Source organism: Eucyclogobius newberryi, unplaced genomic scaffold (assembly GCF_026437365.1).
Source record: "Eucyclogobius newberryi isolate DKJ021-1_F unplaced genomic scaffold, fEucNew1.0.hap1 SCAF_8, whole genome shotgun sequence".
NCBI lineage: Eukaryota > Metazoa > Chordata > Actinopteri > Gobiiformes > Gobiidae > Eucyclogobius > Eucyclogobius newberryi.
The window spans coordinates 25,933,068-25,952,632 of record NW_027316500.1 but is presented as its reverse complement, the minus strand read 5'-3'; the positions used below and the strand labels follow the sequence as shown (position 1 = coordinate 25,952,632).

Genomic DNA, 19,565 nt, shown 5'->3' with positions numbered 1-19,565 from the left:
GGCAGCTAAACGCATTTAAACAGCTCACAATGTGACGAGGAGCAGAGCGGAACGGACCGGAAAACTGCTGGTGAAGAAGCAGGCCCGACCGTTAAGGGACTCGAGCGGTTTGAACACGTTTATTTCAGGCATTTTTTTGAAAACATTGCTGTGGGTGTAATGACAGTTTGAATAAGTTTGAATTTTACGACCGCAAAAAAACGGCTTTACAAAACTGAACTTTCTGACAAAATAAAGTTAAATGTGACAAAATAATGTTAAATGTGACAAAATAAAGTTAAATGGGACAAAATAATGTTAAATGTGACAAAATAATGTTAAATGTGACAAAATAATGTTAAATGTGACAAAATAATGTTAAATGTGACAAAAACAGACGGACAAAATAAATAAAGTTAAATGTGACAAAATAATGTTAAATGTGACAAAATAATGTTAAATATGTGACAAAATAATGTTAAATGTGACAAAATAATGTTAAATGTGACAAAAACAGACGGACAAAATAAATAAAGTTAAATGTGACAAAATAATGTTAAATGTGACAAAATAATGTTAAATGTGACCAAACAGACGGACAAAAGAATGTTAAAAGTGACAAAATAAAGTTAAATGTGACAAAACAGATGGACAAAATAATGTTAAATGTGACACAAACGTATAATAACATAATAATGTTAAATGTGACAAGATAATGTTTTATGTGACAATAACAGACGGACAAGTTCTTTATATTTGAGTCTATTTTTGGACTGAAACGTTCTAAAACGGTCACAATTATAATTTTTTTGTTCTTACCATTATATTGTGACCTGAATAATCACAATTATTGATTAACCTAATAATCCCTGCACTAGAGCAACGACTGCTGCAGCTACATTTAGGTTTAATACTTTGCAGAATATCGTGCAGCGACAAAGGTTTAAAAAAGTAGCACTTGTCACGATAAAACATCTGAAGTGTGATGTATTGCTACAGAAAAATATCCCGACAAACTATAATATTGAAACTATTTTATGCCACGGACACAGTAATCCAAAAGCAGAATAATACCAGTAAAACCCCTTTTTTAAACTACAATATTGAAAGAAAAACATGTGCTAGACTAACGAAAGAATAATGAACCTTAGAAGTTACTTATTCAACCCTTTACAATTTAAATCTTATCATACTAGAAAAAAAATACAAAACATGTAAAGAAAAGGTATAAGGAGTGAGCCTTAAAATGCTCCGTACAATATTTATTTCAATGTAGTAATTATTGTGACTAAATCCAAGAAACTTTATCAATTCAGATAAACTCCCTTTGATGCCATTAAAATAAGCACTTTAAAATTTAACAGTCAGCATCCTTATTTCATGTTTATTTCATGTATATTAATACCTACTGTTATGACACACAATTAATACTGTAAACGTATTGTTTTCTATCCATTTTATTCTTCTTTGTACCGTTTTGATGTGTTTATTCAATTCTGATTATGTAATTGATCGCTGTTGTTCGTGTATTAATTAGTGCCATTTGTTCACTATGTATTTCTGCTGATAATTTAACGACTTTGTGTACAATTTAGTTCATAAAACGTGCAGTGCAGAGACAGTTTGGATTGTAATTGCGGTCTTGTGCATCTAAAGTCCATTCACGATTATAGGTTATTACGTTATGCATAAACTTATCATTTGCAAATTAGCTTTAGATGTAGGATAATGATTTACAAACTGCAAAATGACACTGCAAACCTAAGAAGTCTGTCGATGCATCAGAAAATCAATTGCTACTCGACTTTGTCCTGTGCAAACAAACTATAAAACGCTTTGATGTGTTTAGTGGGCGCGCGCGTCGGTCCAACAAAGTGTTTTACGGCGCATTTTAACGCGTAATTAAATTCTAACCGTTTTTATTTCCACAAACGACGCGCTTTTCCCCCAAAACAAGCGCCTCAAACGTGCTCCTTTTACACTGAAACGAGCGTCGGGAATTAACGCGGATCTGAGGCTAACTTAGCAGCATCCTCCGCGTCGCCGCTACGTTTCCACCCGTTGGCCGCGCGCTACCGACGCTACGTACACGTTTGCGTGATTCCCGGGAGGCGGTACTCACGCGTTAAGACCGCTCTCCATCCCCCGCGGCACCGGCGGGACGAGCGGGTTCGGGCGGCGAAGACCCCCTCGGCGGCAGCGCGGCGAAACGAATGCCACGGAGCAGCGAGAAAGAGTGGGTCCCGGGTCCACTTCCGCTGCGCGGCGTCCAATGAGAGCGTTGCTATGGTGATGACGTCGCCGAGCACGTTGTTTACGCCGGCGCTAGTTTGGCTGCGTAACAGGCGATTAATCACGTTTGATTATCGTTAATGTTTATTCTTGTTTTTTTAATGTGTTTTATTTTATTTTACGTTTTTCTAAATACATTAGATTGTCAGCCCTCCTGTAGGTGTGGCCTGCTGGAGCAGCAGCATCACAGAGAGGGAGAGGAAGAGACTGGACAGAGTCATCAAGAAGTCCAGCTCCGTCCTGGGCTGTGCTCTGGACTCGGTGCAGGAGGTGGGGGACAGGAGGGTCCTGGCTAAACTCACATCTATGCTGGACCATGAGTGTCGCCCCCTGCAGGACACTCTGTCCCCTCGAGGACACTCTGTCCGCTCTGGAGAGCAGCTTCAGTGAGAGACTGATCCACCCTCGCTGTGTGAAGGAAAGGTTCCGTAGGTCTTTCCTTCCTGCTGCTGTCAGACTTTATAACAAACACTGTTAGTACTGAACACTTGCAATACTGACCTAACCATGTGCAATTCTGTCATATGTGCAATTACTGTTGTGATTCATGTGCAATTACTGTGCAATCCATGTGCTGTCGTGACACATATTCATGTGCAATTACTGTCGTGATCACATGCAATGGTATTTATATATTTATTTGTCTATAGGAGTTTTTGTTTATAGGAGATCTTCTACTGAAAGTGTTTTTCAGACTTCCTATAAGTGATCTGTTCTTCTGTATCTACCTCTGTATCTACCTGCGTTGCACCAATGAAATTTCCCCATGTGGGACAATAAAGGAATATCTTATCTTATCTTATATTTTGTGTTCCTTTTGCGATTTTAATGCCTCTTTTCCTGTTCTCAATCACTTATGTAGGCTGTTTATTGTATAGGAAATGCATGTATGTTAATGTTTCTTCTTGTTTTTTTAATGCTTTTTTATTTTGTTTCTCTAAATACATTTGAATTTTTGACTGTTTATATTAATTGTTTATGTTTTATATTTTGTGTTCCTTTTGCGATTTGAATGCCTCTTGTCCTGTTCTCAATCACTTATATAGGCGGTTTATTGTATAGGAAATGCATGTACTGATAGTTAAAGACTGAACTGGAATAGTCCACCTACTGTCCTGTCATTTATTCTGTTCAAATTCATTTCTGGGTGGGACATCTCATGGTAACAATGGAATCTGAGTGGGTGTGATTGGGTGGGTGTGATTTTTAAAGGTCTGAGTCTATTTACAACACATTTCCTGACTTAGATTGCATAAGAAAACATGAACATCAATGTAAATGCAGTGATATAACGTTCAAACAGAGGATACATATACTTACAGATAAAGATCAGAGCGGGTGTAACACTTCAGTTAATTACAGTCACATTTGAACAAGGATTTATGATGATGACGTACTGCACTTACGCATGAAATTTACATGAGAAAAACATGCTTCTGCTCGCACACCAGCCCACACACACACCCTGAGTTAACAACAAAAGAGAACCAGTATTAACAGAGCACAAGGCCATGCAAGATTTCAAGCAGACTTCCTTAAACAGAGCGTATGCTTCAAAGAACAGGCTTATATGGCTTGTTTTAAGCGTAAAAACATGTGGGCTCAGGTGTTAAAATGGCCAGTTGCGTGAGAAAGCAATTCACAAATGCTAAATCTCACACAAGGAAGTCGTGCCTACATGCCAGGGGTGCTCTAAAGTTAAACAAAATAATAATATATATATGTAATGTTTGGGCAATGGGGGATTGTTCTGTCTAATATTTTCACGCAACGCAGGTCAAACACATGGATGTATTAAGCTTCGGGCCTACAGCAGAAACTCAGCACACACTGTACATTCACCCATCAGCCTAAAATAGTCTTGGGATAGTGTGTTTATTGTATATATTAGGAGTAGCACGATCTCAATTACTGGAAATAGCCATAATTATAGGTAAAATATAGAAAGCATGAGCTGGAGAGCCTTGGTTGTTCTGTTGTTGGACTGGTCAGACCAATGAGATGTTTCTGCTGTTTCTCTGCTGTGGAAACTCTCATTTCCGCTGTTTTGACAAAAATAAAACACTTCATTCACTGTGGCTATTCTATATTCACAAATAATCTACTGCCACGAAAAGTATGTAATTGTAAATACTCATGTTACTGCAATTGAGTAGATTATTTAGGTACATTTTTGAGTAGATTTTTAAACCTTAATGTGTAATTGGCTCTGTATTTATTGATATTTGGATTTTCTTTTTCATCTTTTATTTAGTATTGAAATAGCCAATAATGAGCTGTTATTTAAGTTTAGTTGCAAAATAGATAAAACAGAAGTGAAATACCAGGCATTTTTTTGTTTCTATAAAAATACACAAAACAGAGACAGAAATGAAAAACTGTTTCTTTTTTCTGAAGTCTCTTATGGTCAAAGGAAAGGAGGAAATAAACCCTGTGTCCGCCTTAATACAAAATAAACAGGAAGTTAAAAGTGCACATTCTAAAAAGAGGTGCTTTGGCCCTTCTGGAACAGTCTCTACCTTCTCATCATAGACCCTCCTGGCTTTCTTTGAGTTCTTTATTCAGTTTTCCCTGGATCACTTTCTGTTTCCTGAATTAAAGGCACCTTTTTTTTTTTTTGTTGTGTCTTTTAGCATTTTTCTTATCCAGTTTTCTAGTCGTAATTTAAATACCAAAATTCTGAATATTTTTTGTGTTTTTTAGCATTTCTTTTAGTCTAGTTTTCCAGTTGTAATTTAAATACCAAAATTCTGAATATTTATTGTGTTTTTTAGCATTTTTATTAATCCAGTTTTCCAGTCGTAATTTAAATACCAAAATTCTGAATATTTTTTGTGTTTTTTAGCATTTCTTTTAGTCTAGTTTTTCAGTCGTAATTCAAATACCAAAATTCAAGGCAAGGCAAGGCAAGGCAAGTTTATTTGTAGAGCACATTTCATACACAAGGCAATTCAAAGTGCTTCACAGCAGGAAAAATGCATTCAAATCACAAAGAAATTACAGAAACAGAAATACAATAAAATTAACTAAATTAAAAATTATCAATCCAACTGATTTTCTAAACTAATAAAATCACAAACAAAAGAGAAGAGTGCAAAGAAAAAATCCTTTCAGTCATATGCGCAGCTAAGCAAAACAGTTTTTAGCTTAGATTTGAACATTGTCAGAGTAGAAGCCTGTCTCACATCTTCAGGAAGATTGTTCCAGATTTTAGCTGCATAAAACTGAAACGCAGATTCCCCATGTTTTGTCCTGACTCTGGGCACCAGCAGGAGGCCGGTCCCTGAGGTCCTCAGAGTCCGAGATGGTTCATATGGCACTAACATATCCAAGATGTACTTTGGTGCTAGGCCATGGAGAGACTTGTACACAAGCAGAGCTGCTTTAAAGTCTATTCTCTGAGCCACAGGAGCCAGTGCAGAGACCTGAGAACAGGACTAATGTGATCATACTTCCTGGTTCTAGTCAGGACCCGAGCAGCAGCGTTCTGGATGTACTGCAGCTGTTTTACAGCTCGTTTGGAGAGACCAGTGAGCAGGCCGTTACAGTAGTCTAATCTACTGGAGACAAACGCATGGATAAGTCTCTCTAAATCTGGTTTTGACACTATATTTTTGATTTTGGCAATGTTTTTTAGATGGTAAAAAGCTGCTGATGTTATTGATTTGACGTGGCTATTAAAGTTCAAGTCTGAGTCCATTATTACCCCCAGATTTCTAATTTGGTTTGTAGGTTTTAGAGCGAGACTCTGGAGGTGACCGCTAACACTTTCTCTTTGTTTCTGTGGGCCAAAAACGATTATTTCAGTCTTGTTCAGCTGGAGAAAGTTGTTTTGCATCCACAAACTGATCTGTTGGATGCAGTGACAGAGTGAATCTACTGGTCCATAGTCACCTGCCGATAGTGAAACATAGATCTGAGTGTCGTCTGCATAATTGTGATAGGACACATTTTCACTGCGTATCAACTGACCTAACGGCAGCATGTAGAGGTTGAACAGAAGGGGACCCAGGACTGACCCTTGGGGCACTCCACAGGTCAGGGTCATGTGGTCTGAGACACAGCTACCAATTTCAACAAAGTACTTCCTGTCTTCCAGATAGGACCTTAACCAGTTTAGGGCAGTGCCAGTGATGCCCACCCAGTCCTCTAGTCTCTGTAAGAGGATCCCATGATCGACAGTGTCAAAAGCAGCACTCAGATCTAACAGAATTAAGACTGAGGCTTTGCCCGTGTCAGTGTTCAGGCAAATTCAGAATATTTATTGTGTTTTTTATTAATCCAGTTTTTCAGTCGTAGTTCAAATACCAAAATTCAGAATGTTTACTGTGTTTTTTAGAATTTTTTGTATCCAGTTTTTCAGTCATAATTGAAAAACCAAAATTCTGAATATTTATTGTTTTAGCATTTTTATTAATCCACTTTTTCACTCGTAATTTCTCTTCTTCTTTTATAATAAAGAAAATGAAGACAATCATTTTACGCTTTATTTAATAACTGTAACATAAACAAATATCATCAACATAACAATGATACACACAGTTGTTTCCATGACTTTTTACACAAAGTTTGCCAAGTACAGACAGTGGATCTACGTTACGCCTCACGACTTCACAACGCACTCACTTGTTGATATCGTCGCATTAGAAATAAAAAACAAAAGAGCTAAATTTACCGGTACGGTGGGTGTTCGAACGTGTTTCTCTTTGGCAAAAACCTGCTGCGAGGAGGCGGGAACACAAATCTGACATCATCCTACGAGCAACACAGTAGAAACTTTACATTTGTGAACATTTGAATTCCTCTCACGTCGGCTGTTTTATCACTCCCGGGGCTGGACACGATCCTGGTTCAGGGTTCGTGTGTTTGTTACGGTGGTGGACTATTGTCGAAGCAGCACAGGCACTTTGAAAGACACGGACGTACAATCTGGTACATTGTCATGCATGATACAACTCAGCCGTCATTGAGGTAATACTTAAAGTGCATACGACAGGTTAGAAACGGAGTGCAGTTCACCCGAAACATGGCTCGCTTCCACTAAAATGCTCCTTTGGTTTGACCATTTCAGTCCATATTTTTACTTCCTGGTTGGACTTGAGCAGCATACCGGTTACCTAGCAACCACATTGTAAAACAAGGGCCAGAACTTAGCTTTCTTTCTGTCTTTCCTTCCTTTTATTTGACTTTATTTATCTATTTTCAAAGGAATTGCCTAAATTGTCCCTGCGTTTTGGATGAAATGTTGTGTTTTTGTTGAGGTTTTCAGCTTCCTGTTTTAAGTGATATTTTGATGGCTTTTTGTGTACTATTTTGACATACTATTTTGTTTTAAATTGTTAATCGCATCGGCAACGGTACAAACTTTTTCATCATTCTGAAACCCATGGATTGGTGACAAATAATTGGCCAGTAAAATCAGATAAAACATGAAATAACCCAATATTTTCATCAGATTTTTGGTGCGAGGAATCCAAAATTGTGTATTGTAACTGCTGTATTTGAAAGAGAAAGTAAAGTACTTTAAAATACCTCAATCTGGACATTTCTCTTTCATTTCTGTCTTTTGCCACATTCATTTGCATTTTAATTTTGCATAATTCGCCAAACCTGCCAATAATCAGAACTAAATCAGATCACGCACATCAGATGTAACTGTTGACACGACATTTGACTCATCTGACAACCCCCGAAGTCAGATAACGCTCAGATTTGTCGCCGTGCGTGTAAATATAACCAAAGATACAGGGATTCCTTCTCAGAACTTGGCATTTCCTTTCATTTTTACCATGAACGTTGATTTTTCTCCTTCACAAACTGCCACTTGACGGATGCAAAACTACGATAAATAAACGATCCCACGAAAAACACAAAGTAATGACTATAAACCCGATGCAAACCTGTCATATGCACTTTAACACAGTGAAAAAAAGAAAAGCCTGGTCTTTGTCCACGAGCCGACCTTTTGCAACAAAACAGACCCCAGTTGTTTTATTTTATTTTAAAGGACCCGTGCAACAGAAGTGAAGGGAACCAACTTTAGCATCAGATCGTAATATATATATTTACAGTCTTATAGAAATATACACATCTAGTACTGATTCGTGGCTTGATTTGTCTGGTCGCCTTTAGCTATCGAACGTCTCCACGGCTTTTGGGGGCGAGGGCAAAGCCATCCAGTTCGCGTAAACACTATCATTGGCATATCTTGTAAAGACCGGATTAGAGGCATCGTGTCTGCTGAGCGGCACCGGGCTCTTCTCGGGCCAGTTGGGGTAAGACATGCCTAAAAACGAGAACATATCATTTTTCGACGCTCAGTAGTGTAACAGACAAAACAGCGTGCACACAGTAAGGCTTTTCAGCTCCACTGAACGACGTGGAAGGTTCGGAAGAGTCGGCGGTGTGTCTGTGTCGTGTGATTTTATTGTATTTTTCGAGCATTTTGAGCGTCTCCCGAGCAAAAACGTGAACTTGTATGTCGCGTAAAGGCTTAACTGTTTGGAAAAGTGTAATAATACATAATCGGGTAGTTCAACTCACAAACGTAAGCAAAATGTCGGCCGCAAAGTCATTTAAACGCACGGAAATATGTTGAAATAGATCGTAAATGTAAGTTATTTCCATATTTTGTGTTCTACTTCAGGGAAACTCGACGAACTGCTTAGGTTGAGGTAAACTTTGAGTTGTTTTAACTCATCAAACTAAATTCTACGTCATGTTAACTCATGACTTTTGGTTAAGAACTTACTGTCTTTCCTTATGATCACTTATTATGATCATTTAAACATGTTTTTGGACTCATTGTGCTAAGGTTTGTTTGCAATTCAACTAAAACCTTTACTTGAAATCAGCTTTATTAGTTATTTATTAGTTAGTTGCCACGACTGAACTGTAGTTACACCATTTTACATTTTGCTATGACTCGGGCACATGAGTTTAAGCCTTAGAACTTGAAAATGTATTTTGCAAATCCATGACTCACACTGTCCGCTGGTGTAACTTATTGGCCCGGTGACATTTGACAGTGCAGTGGCTTTCAAAGTGGTTCAGAAGGTTAAAACAATTAGGTGTAGTAAATCACATTTTAGTGTCACTGCTAACACGGCTTTCGAATATTAAACAACAAACTCATGACGGCGACGCATTGTGTTGGAACAGTTACATTTGCGAGTGTGATTTTCTACCACGAGCATAAAAATGAGTCCGTTTTACCTCATTAATCATGGCATTTCTTAATTCACCTTTTAGATCGTGCGCGTTTACTTAAGAATAACTCATCGATAAGCGTTGTAAAAGCGATTAGCTGCGATAAAACGTGAATATCTTCTGTACGTCGTGGTCGAAAGCTCAAAAGCCTTACTGTTTTTCTCTGTTGAGTTTGGACAAGACACGAAAGACAGTTCAGACTTCGGAGTGATCGGTTTTCAACAACAACACAAAAAAAGCGAAATGGGAGAAAGAGAGAGACGTGACAGCGACTATGTACACACCAAACGCAGATGGAGTATGAGTATAATCACGTTAAAAGTGCTTCAAATTAAGAGAGAGTATTCCCGATATTTACAGATTTTTGGATTTACATTAGAAGCAGGTCCGATTAAACACACAAAAAAAAACTTGTTATTTGTTTCCTCTCATTTGCGGTGAAATGGGAGATATGTCGGCGGCAAACGGCATGCCCACAGACCACAGTCACGCCACCACAGAAAGAAGCCAATCACAAAACAGCGTGTCCCGCGTCTACGAGAAAAACGACGACGACAACGAAACAACCCCCGACATCCTTAAAATCGAGTAAATGCGTGGGAGATTCTACCATAGAGCTTGTTTTCAATCCATGTGGAGGGGAGTGAGCGAGGGACAGGGGCGTTATTACAGTCCACAAGGGGCGTGTCTTCTTCGGAGAGGGCGTCGTCGTACAGCAGCCCGTCGGCCGGGGTCGAGGCCGCCAGGTCCAGGTAATCCTGAAGCAGAGGACGGACGGGTTAGAGAGAGAACGTGAGAGAGAGCGCTAGTGCTACGTGCTAATGCGGAGAGCTAATGCGGAGAGCTAATGCAGAAAGAGCGGGAAATCCCACTTAACTGACTTTTAACGTACGAGTTCAACGGCGCAAACAGAGGTCTCCATTTTCGCTAATGCTACAAGCTAATGCTACAAGCTAATGCGGAGATCGGGAAATTCCACTTAACTGACTTTTAACGTACAAGTTCAACGGCGCAAACAGATGCCTCCGTTTTCGCTAATGCTACAAGCTAATGCTACGAGCTAATGCGGAGAGCGGGAAATCCCACTTGACTGACTTTTAACAGACGAGTTGAACGGCGCAAACAGATGCCTCCGTTTTCGCTAATGCTACAAGCTGATGCTACAAGCTAATGCGGAGAGCGGGAAATCCCACTTAACTGACTTTTAACGTACATGTTCAACGGCGCAAATAGATGGCTCCGTTTTCGCTAATGCTACGAGCTAATGCGGCGAGCGGGAAATCCCACTTGACTTACTTTTAACGTACGAGTTGAACGGCGCAAACAGAGGTCTCCATTTGTTGTGTGTTTTCTGTCGCCGTCTTCTGTCAGTATTATTAATGAAACTGAGTGGATTTTATCAACAACGGCTGGAGTAAAACAGTAATTGCACTTTGTAAATTCTCGTTATTTTACCTTCGTTTTACCGGGCAAAGCGTAAAGAACACATTTAAAACGTTGTAATACAAAAAGTACAATAGTTCAACTATGACCAGATTTTCACATTTTAAAACTGGGACACAGCCGGGGTGGGAAGTAGTAGTAAAAGTGTAAAAAATGTATGGTGCAATGGCATGGTAGTTTTGGGGGTCTTGGGCCAGTAGCATGGTAGTTTTGGGGGTCCCGGGCCAGTAGTATGGTAGTTTGGGGGTCTTGGGTAAGGTGGTATGGTAGTTTTGGGGGTCTTGGGCCAGTGGCATGGTAGTTTTGGGGGTCTTGGGCCAGTGGCATGGTAGTGTTGGGGGTCTTGGGCCAGTGGCATGGTAGTTTTGGGGGTCTTGGGCCAGTGGCATGGTAGTGTTGGGGGTCCCGGGCCAGTAGCATGGTAGTTTTGGGGGTCCCGGGCCAGTAGCATGGTAGTTTGGGGGTCTTGGGTAAGGTGGTATGGTAGTTTTGGGGGTCTTGGGCCAGTGGCATGGTAGTTTTGGGGGTCTTGGGCCAGTGGCATGGTAGTGTTGGGGGTCTTGGGCCAGTGGCATGGTAGTTTTGGGGGTCTTGGGCCAGTGGCATGGTAGTGTTGGGGGTCTTGGGCCAGTGGCATGGTAGTTTTGGGGGTCCCGGGCCAGTAGCATGGTAGTTTTGGGGGTCCCGGGCCAGTAGTATGGTAGTTTTGGGGGTCCCGGGCCTGTTACGTACAAGTCTACATCAAAATAAACTATAATCTATGTAATTAGCAAACAAAGCAGCACAGAAATCCATCATGAATCTAAAATATTCTGCTGTGTCATGTCTTGATCCTGTTTCGGCTCGATCCACGTTGTTGTACAAGATTTTCTGCTGTCATTACATGTCGTTTTTACTTTCAGTGTGAAAATCCAGGCGAAAATATGCAATACCAGGAATGCCATTGAGTTTCTTGTGTAACTTTGTACCTCTCGTAAGCGGCGGATACATTCCCTCGTACTTAAAGGCCTTATTTTTAGCCTGACTTCTGGTTTGCTCTGTGATTAGCCCCGGCACAGTACGACACAGTGAGGATTCCCCAAACAATAATTATGGCATCTACAGCAGACACACACGAGCCGACAGATCAAACAGAGAAGTCCAAACAGCATCTGTCTTTATGCCACGTTAAATAACAGCAGCTCGTGAATGTAGCAGCGCTGGGTCTGTCTTGAGAATTAAACGTGTTTCTGCTCTTTAAACTCTGAGCTTTACTTGTTTAGCTCAAGTAATGTGGAGAAAAGGGGCAATGCAAGAGTTTATTTTATTCTTACTATGGTTATTTTAGTCGTCGACTCATCAGCAATTCATTTTCCGATAAGTCAAGTAGTCAAACAATTATTTCTATTGCATATAAAGGCGTTTTTAATACATTATTAAACAAATAAAGGTTGAAATATGGTGACTGAAAGCTCCAGGATCGGGAATTTTTATGAATCAAGTGTATTAATGGTGAAAATCTGAAATAGTTTAACAGTTTTTTCTAATAATCCTCTAGTCTTTGTTATAAAAGGCCTTTTACGATGTGTTTTAGAGTCTGTATAATCTATAATAATATATATATATAATATATATATATATATATATATATATATATATAATAGTGGTCTAGTGACAATTTTTGTGAGATGTGAAAATGTAAACGCTTGAATTCCCAGCTTTAATGATAAAAAACAAAAAACAACTAGATTTATTCATCGATAGATAAATACGACTGCAGGAAATTACCCCTAAATTATGTCATAAGTTTGTATGATTTCAGGTATTGACTGTAAACAGTTTGCTGTAGATTTTAGTGATTTTTTGGGTTTTACCAAGCCTGAAATACAATTAACATTTCCCACAATAAGTCCACAGAGGTTATGTGCACGATGATATCAGTTGACATAACATGCAAATGAATGTTTTTCCTCCTCCAAAATACAACTCAATAATGTGTTAATTAAACCACACGTAGTTTCAGAATTAATATATGTTTAAAAGTTCTCATTTTGTGCTTTGGTAATGTGTTTCAAACCTAAATCTAATATCCAGGACGGCAAAATCCACCGCCAACTGCTTTTTGAGTCTAAATAACCCTGTCGTTTCTCCTTAGCATGAGTCAGCAGTAAAATAATACAGTGAAATAATACAAGACTTATTCATCTGCTAATGTTCTGGCAGCAGATGAAACCCAAACTCATTTCGGTTTAATGCGCTGCACGGAAAGCTCGTCCCTGGCCTGGTGAATGAACGGCGTGAACGTGCTGCTCATACCCGACTCTTCACCATCATCTTCTCCAGTTCTTTGCTGATGTCGGAGAACGTCGGCCTCTTGTCTGACTCCTGTTTCCAGCAGCGGAGCATGAGGCTGTACCTGAAGAAGGAAGCAGACGTGGAGGTCAATCCGAGCCTGACCGGAGCCACTCAAAGGGCACAAAGAGACTCGGACAAACAGATTCAACAAACAGCGAGAATGTCATTTCAGTCGAGCAGTCACGCTGCTCGACTGAAAGACTGTAATGTAAACTGTCTCTTTGGACCACTACATTTTGTTATTAAAGTAGAAGTAAAGATACAAGAGTGAAAAAATACTCAAGTGAAAGTAGCACATTCAAAAATCAACGTATTTTTATTATTACATTTTTTTCTGGTGCTTCTTTACCTGTCTTATGTTCTACCTGGTCAAGCTTGTTTTTCATTTCATTTTTAAAATTTGTATTCTTGTGTTTTTTGTTTTATTCTTGTGCTTTTTTTCAACATTTTTAATTTTTATTTTAGTGTTTTTTTTATTTCATTTTATTCTTGTGTTTTTTTTATTTTATTTCATTTTTTTTTTTCTTGAGTGTGTGTGTGTCTTTTGTTGTTGTTATGTTGTGAAATTATTAGAAACAATGATTAAACTTCTTTGTTTTTATTGTTCTATATTCTAATCAACCTGTTTAAAAATGTACTTTAAGAGCGTTTAATGTATTTCTGATAAATAATTGTGCTGATCTTTGGTCAACAGGAGCGATTTCAATCAATTACTTTTTAAGTCAATTTAATGTAAATACTTTAGTTTTGCCGAGCGTCATCACAAATGTGCAAAAAATGAGCTTTACTTTTATGTAGTGAAGTAGAACGTACTACACCAGCTCTCAAATGTAGTGAAGTAAAAGTATCCACCGCAATTCAAGTAAAGTAAGTAAAGATACCAACAACTTTGAACTGTTTATGTTTTTGTCAGACTGTGATACTTCTTTTGAAAGCTCTATTTCTTCTGTAACACATCATGCAAATCAAGACTACCACATCTATGATACTTTGAGTCATTTTTCCCCCGAATGTTCTTAAATCTTCTTCATGAACACTGACATTTCTGTCCTCAATTACAACCTTGAGGAGGGAAACTATGACAAGTATGAAACGATGACGAGCATTTAGCATATTTTCCATATCTCCATCAGAAACCAGTTTAAACAAAGTCAGAAATCAAGGCTCAAGTAGACAATATATCACAAAAAATCACTAAAATACATGTAACTGTGAAGGGCTGCAACCATTAATCGACTAATCATGACTATTCAGCAATAAAACATAACCGTAGTTCTGTTTTGATAATTATGACAGAGTTATCTGGACTAAACAGACTCTAAAACACATGCAAAAAGAACTTTTTATGACAAATACAGTGACATTATTGAATCAAAACATCACAAAATATCAAACAATTGTGTATTTTCATCAATAACGCACTTTATTTGTGAATATTCTCCATCTACAATCCCTCAGTCACCATATTTCAACCTTTATTTGTTGATAATGTGACGTTAATTGTTGGTTGCAGCCCTAAAACTGCGTGAACGTAATCCACGCAATCAATACCGACGTAATAAAGTGTAAAGTAAGTGTTAGTGTTATGTTTACATCTCCTGTGAGCAGTTCTCCGGTCTCTCCATCCTGTATCCCGTCTTCAGGAGGTTAAAGAGGCGTTCGGGGGCAATGCCGGGGTACGGGTTTCCTCCCAGCGTTACGATCTCCCACAGCAGCACGCCGAAGGACCATCTGCAGCGCACACGCCCGTTAAACACGCTCAAATACCGTCCCATATCGTGATATAAATGCTTTGTACTCACACGTCGCTTTGACTGGTGTAAATGTGATCGAACAGTGACTCTATGGCCATCCATTTCACTGGGATACGACCCTGAGGAGAGCACCCGTGTTAGTTTGAGGGTTTGGGGGGACATGTGAGGGTCCAAAACGTCTGTGAGTTTGTGTCGTTTAATGGCGATGGGCAGTGGTGGAAGAAGGACTTGTTTTAAAAGGCTGTACTTACTCAAAATACTCAAGGAAAAGTGTTGCATGAAATAATCTATGAAGTAAATGGTTGAAAATGTTCTTTTTGGAGTAAAAAAGTTCATTAACTATTAAAACATAAAAAGTATCTTGGTAACATTTATAAATTGTGCTTGTTTGGTACCGAGAACTTAATTCATATCGTTTTTTTTTTACATATTTTTGTCAAAACCCAAATTTTTAACTCAAAATCGTAAGGCAGGAGGACGTTTTACACCGTCTCAAACCTACAGAAAAGAACTTTACTTTTCAGTCCAGTTAAAATGTCTGTCAATGTAGTGAGTAGAAAGTACAGCTACTGCTCTCAGATGAAGTGAAATAAAAGTAAAAAGTATTTAATGTAAAATTTGCTTAAACTAAGAACCAAGTGATAGGTTAAATATGTATTTTCGGGGCGTTTGAAGTGCCCGTCGCTGCCCCCTGCTGTCTCTGACCGGAACACCAGCTTTACAACACCAAGACTCTCCTGAGAAACCCTGACTCTTTTTTAAAATATTTGGCAATGTGAAATGTCTTTGCATATCTTATTATGATAAAGAAAGAAAAAAAAATATTAAAGCCGCAAGCGGCATCCAACGGCCCTCGCGGGCCGCCGGCCTTCCGACTCTGCGCTTTTGACTTGATAAAGATGGCGCCCTTATTGTGTCTTGAATAAAAAAAGAACTTGACAGACGGCGACACATTGGACATGGCCAATCCAGTGCAAATGAACACAAGTGTCAGTCAAATTTGCTGCGCCGCCGCACAGAGACCGTAGCACTTGGAATAAAAATATGGATACCTTTTGATGCCCCGCTTGTGTAGATGATTTTTCCCAAAGTAAAGCTTGATCGAGCTATTGCCCACGGAGGAGTTTGTTAAAGTGTGAAGCGTAAATGTGAACATTTCAAGGATTTGGCGTTTTTCCCATTTGTGACAGTATATTTGCAGCTCCACGGCACAGAGACCGTACCACTTAAAATCAAAATATGGATAACTTTTGATGCCCCGTTTGTGTAGATGATTTTCCCCAAATATGAGCTTGATCGGGCAATCGCCCTAGGAGGAGTTCGTTAAAGTGTGAAGCGTAAAAATGTGGTGATTTTAGAGATTTCGCTGTTTTCCCATTTCTGACATATATTTGCGGGTCCGCCACACAGAGACCGTAGCACTTAGAATCAAAATATGGGTAAGTTTTGATGCCCCGCTTGTGTAGATGATATTCTCCAAATATGAACTTGATCGGACAATCGCCCTAGGAGGAGTTCATTAAAGTGTGAAGCGTAAAAATGTGGTGATTTGAGCGATTCTACGATTTTCCCATAACGATAACATGGGATGTTTCTGTCAACGCTACGGTTACGCCGTACAAAATATGACTTTGGCTCTCATACTTTTATGATCAGGATGGCAAATTAGAATTTTGTTCAAAATATCATGTCATTTGGAAAAACTCTATTGTTTATAGGCCACTCTGAAGGCCAAATAGTCAGAATTCTGGGAAACGTTTGCGGCTCCGTCGCACAAAGACCGTAAAAGTTATCCTTAAAATTTGGATAACTTTAGATACACCACTTGTCTAGAGGACGTACACCGATTTTGAGGTTGGTGGGCAAAACGCACTAGGAGGACTTCGTTAAAGTGTAAAACATAAAAATGTGGTAATTTGAGAGATTTTGTGGTTTTCCCATAGGGATAACATGGGAGGTTTCTGTCATCGCTACGACTACGGCGTAAAAATTTAGGCATTTTTGTGATTGGCTTTTGTGATCGGGACGGCAAAATAGAATTTTGGGTAAAGTTTAGACAATTTTGGTAAAACTAATTTTTGACCTTCAATGTTAATTTAAAGGTCACTCTGTAGGGGGCGCTATCACTGCCATTTCAATTTTGTCAGCCTAAACTGGTCCAAACTAGAAAGTTTAACAACTGATTCAAATTTGGTCCTAATCGGACTGGTTTTGATCAAATGGGAGCAATTTTTAGACCTGCAATATTCCAAAATAAGTTGTCCAACTTTGCGGCTGCGCCGCACACAGACCGTAAAAGGTATCTCAAAAAATTGAATAACTTTAGATGCCCCACTTGTCCAGAGGACGTACGCCGATTTTGAAGTCGGTGGGCAAAACGCCCTAGGAGGAGTTCGTCAAAGTTTGACGTAAACAAAATGGCTAACTCAGCTTGTTTTCATTTTCAAAGGAAGATGGCGGCCATAGGGTAAGTTTGGGGGCGTGGCCACAATGATTTTTTTTGTTTATCCTCACGAGAGGAATGCGTGTCCCGAATTTCGTAGCTTTACGCCAAAGTTGACCTCGGGGCGTCTCCCATAGGCGCAATGTATTTTGACTTTTGGCCCAGAAAAAATAAAATTTTTCGCCGATTCTGAATTTTGGGCAAAGTTTGGTGAGTTTTTGAGCATGTTCAGGGGGTCAAATTAGAGATCAAAGCGCTGAAGAAGAACAAGAAAAATAATAATAATAATAATATTTTTAGCAAAAACAATATAGCCGTTTTTACTATAACAACAAATGATACATCGTTTGAAAGCTCTAAGCCTTCCCGATGCCGCCATGGGGTGGAATCATCATTACGAGCGCTTACGCGCTCGTCACTCCCTATTCCGTCGGGATGCCCCGCCCACTCCCCATAGACTTCCATTGATTTGAGCAGATACAAGCATGGCCCATGCCTGCGGCATGGATTCTCGCGTACGGGACGATGCCAGGAGGGTTTTTGGAGGAATGCAGCGCTTCGCGCTGCTGTTGTCAACAATTAGTGAATGGGCTACGCCCATTCACTAATTGTTGACTATTTCTGTCATAGCAGGAGTAAGTATGCATGATCCATGCCTTCGGCATGGGCTAGTTCACTGTACTTGCCAGGGGCGATGGGGTACCAAACATGCGGGCTGCGCCCGCATGTTTGGTCAGACAGTTGCAACGCTGCCTTCGGCAGCGTTGCGGGAGCAATAGGCCCTCCCCCTGCTGGGGCTCGGGCCTAATAATTTAACGAATGAAAAGCTGTTGTGTCTATTTTCTGACAATGTATTTCCACAATTGAGCTGCAGAGGGAGCTCTATCGCCCGAGTTACATAGTTTAGAGATATTAGAGCACACAAACAGCAGCGCAAAGACAAATGTAATCAATTTAGGCAACCGACAACGTTAAACATAATTATTTAAGCGTTATCTGGAGTTAAGCGGACACAAAAAATAAAATAAAACCACATCATGTCACCAGAATACACAGAATCACTTCTACATATCATTGTAGACTACACCACTGCGTATCACCAGAGTTTATATTTGTAGGTAGCGCCCCCGTCTGGGAGAGCGACATCATTACGCTCACCTTGCTCCTCTTCACGTACGAATCCTCCTCGTAAACGTCCCGGGACAAACCAAAGTCCGAAATCTTCATCTTTCGACCTTCAGCCACGAGGACGTTTCGAGCGGCCAGATCCCTGTGAACCAGCTGCAGGACAAACGCTTCAGTTAATACACGGTTTTCACGTCTTTTGCAGTGATTAAACAAGTCTGTGCTGCTTTATTTCAGAAACATTTCATTAGTAATGTAAATGATTGAAATAATGTGATTGTGACGATGCAGAAAATCACAAAAATCAACACGTTTTTAAGTTTAATGCATCAAATTTGTAAGAAATAAAACATAAAGTGGTGTGTTTGAACTTAATGTTATGTTTTTGAATGAACTGAGTTTATGACGCTTATAATGTTGCAAATATTCAAACTTTAACAATTATGACGACTTTTACTGAATCTGTTCAACGATTGAAAACTTAATTGACCAAAAAAACTACGCAAATTAATCATATTCATCCATCACTATTTTCTATTTAAATTTGCCTTATTGAAACTAATTAAAAATACTTTCAAAAAAAAATTCCCTGAACATAAACACAATAAACTTTTAATCTTTGCCATTTAATCAAAGAAAAACTAAAATCTCAGACTTTTGGCTGTGAATCTCTCAATTAAAAAAAGCATAGTATTAGTATTATTACAATTAGAATTGACCAAATCTCAAAAATGTGATTAATTACACAGTCTCAACTCATATACTTCTTAATATTCATATTGAAACGTAATCATTTGCAGCATTTATGTATTTTTTTCCACGTTGAGGTAGCGATTGTCGGTAAATCGGTCCATATACCGTATTTTCCGGACTATAAGTCGCACCAGAGTGTGCGCATAAGCTAAAAGATGCATAATAGAGAAGAAAAAAACATAAATACGTTGCACTGGAGTAAGAAATGCGGTTGGAAGTGTGAAAATAACAAA

At 39.2% G+C, this 19,565-nt stretch overlaps 1 protein-coding gene across 2 annotated transcripts in view; it reads right to left on the bottom strand.

The window, feature by feature from the left end:
* Positions 1-6,747: 6,747 nt before the first annotated feature.
* The window catches only part of ret (ret proto-oncogene receptor tyrosine kinase), a 63,719-nt gene continuing 50,901 nt past the window's right edge, over positions 6,748-19,565 (bottom strand). For both annotated transcript variants that reach the window (XM_072436607.1, XM_072436606.1), the window contains exons 15-20: positions 18,613-18,735; positions 15,060-15,130; positions 14,851-14,988; positions 13,219-13,318; positions 10,091-10,238; positions 6,748-8,557 (exon numbers count right to left, since the gene is read on the bottom strand). In XM_072436607.1, coding sequence (XP_072292708.1) covers positions 8,400-8,557; positions 10,091-10,238; positions 13,219-13,318; positions 14,851-14,988; positions 15,060-15,130; positions 18,613-18,735 — 738 coding nt within the window. In that variant the 3' untranslated portion in view covers positions 6,748-8,399. The remainder of the gene's footprint in view (positions 8,558-10,090; positions 10,239-13,218; positions 13,319-14,850; positions 14,989-15,059; positions 15,131-18,612; positions 18,736-19,565) is intronic.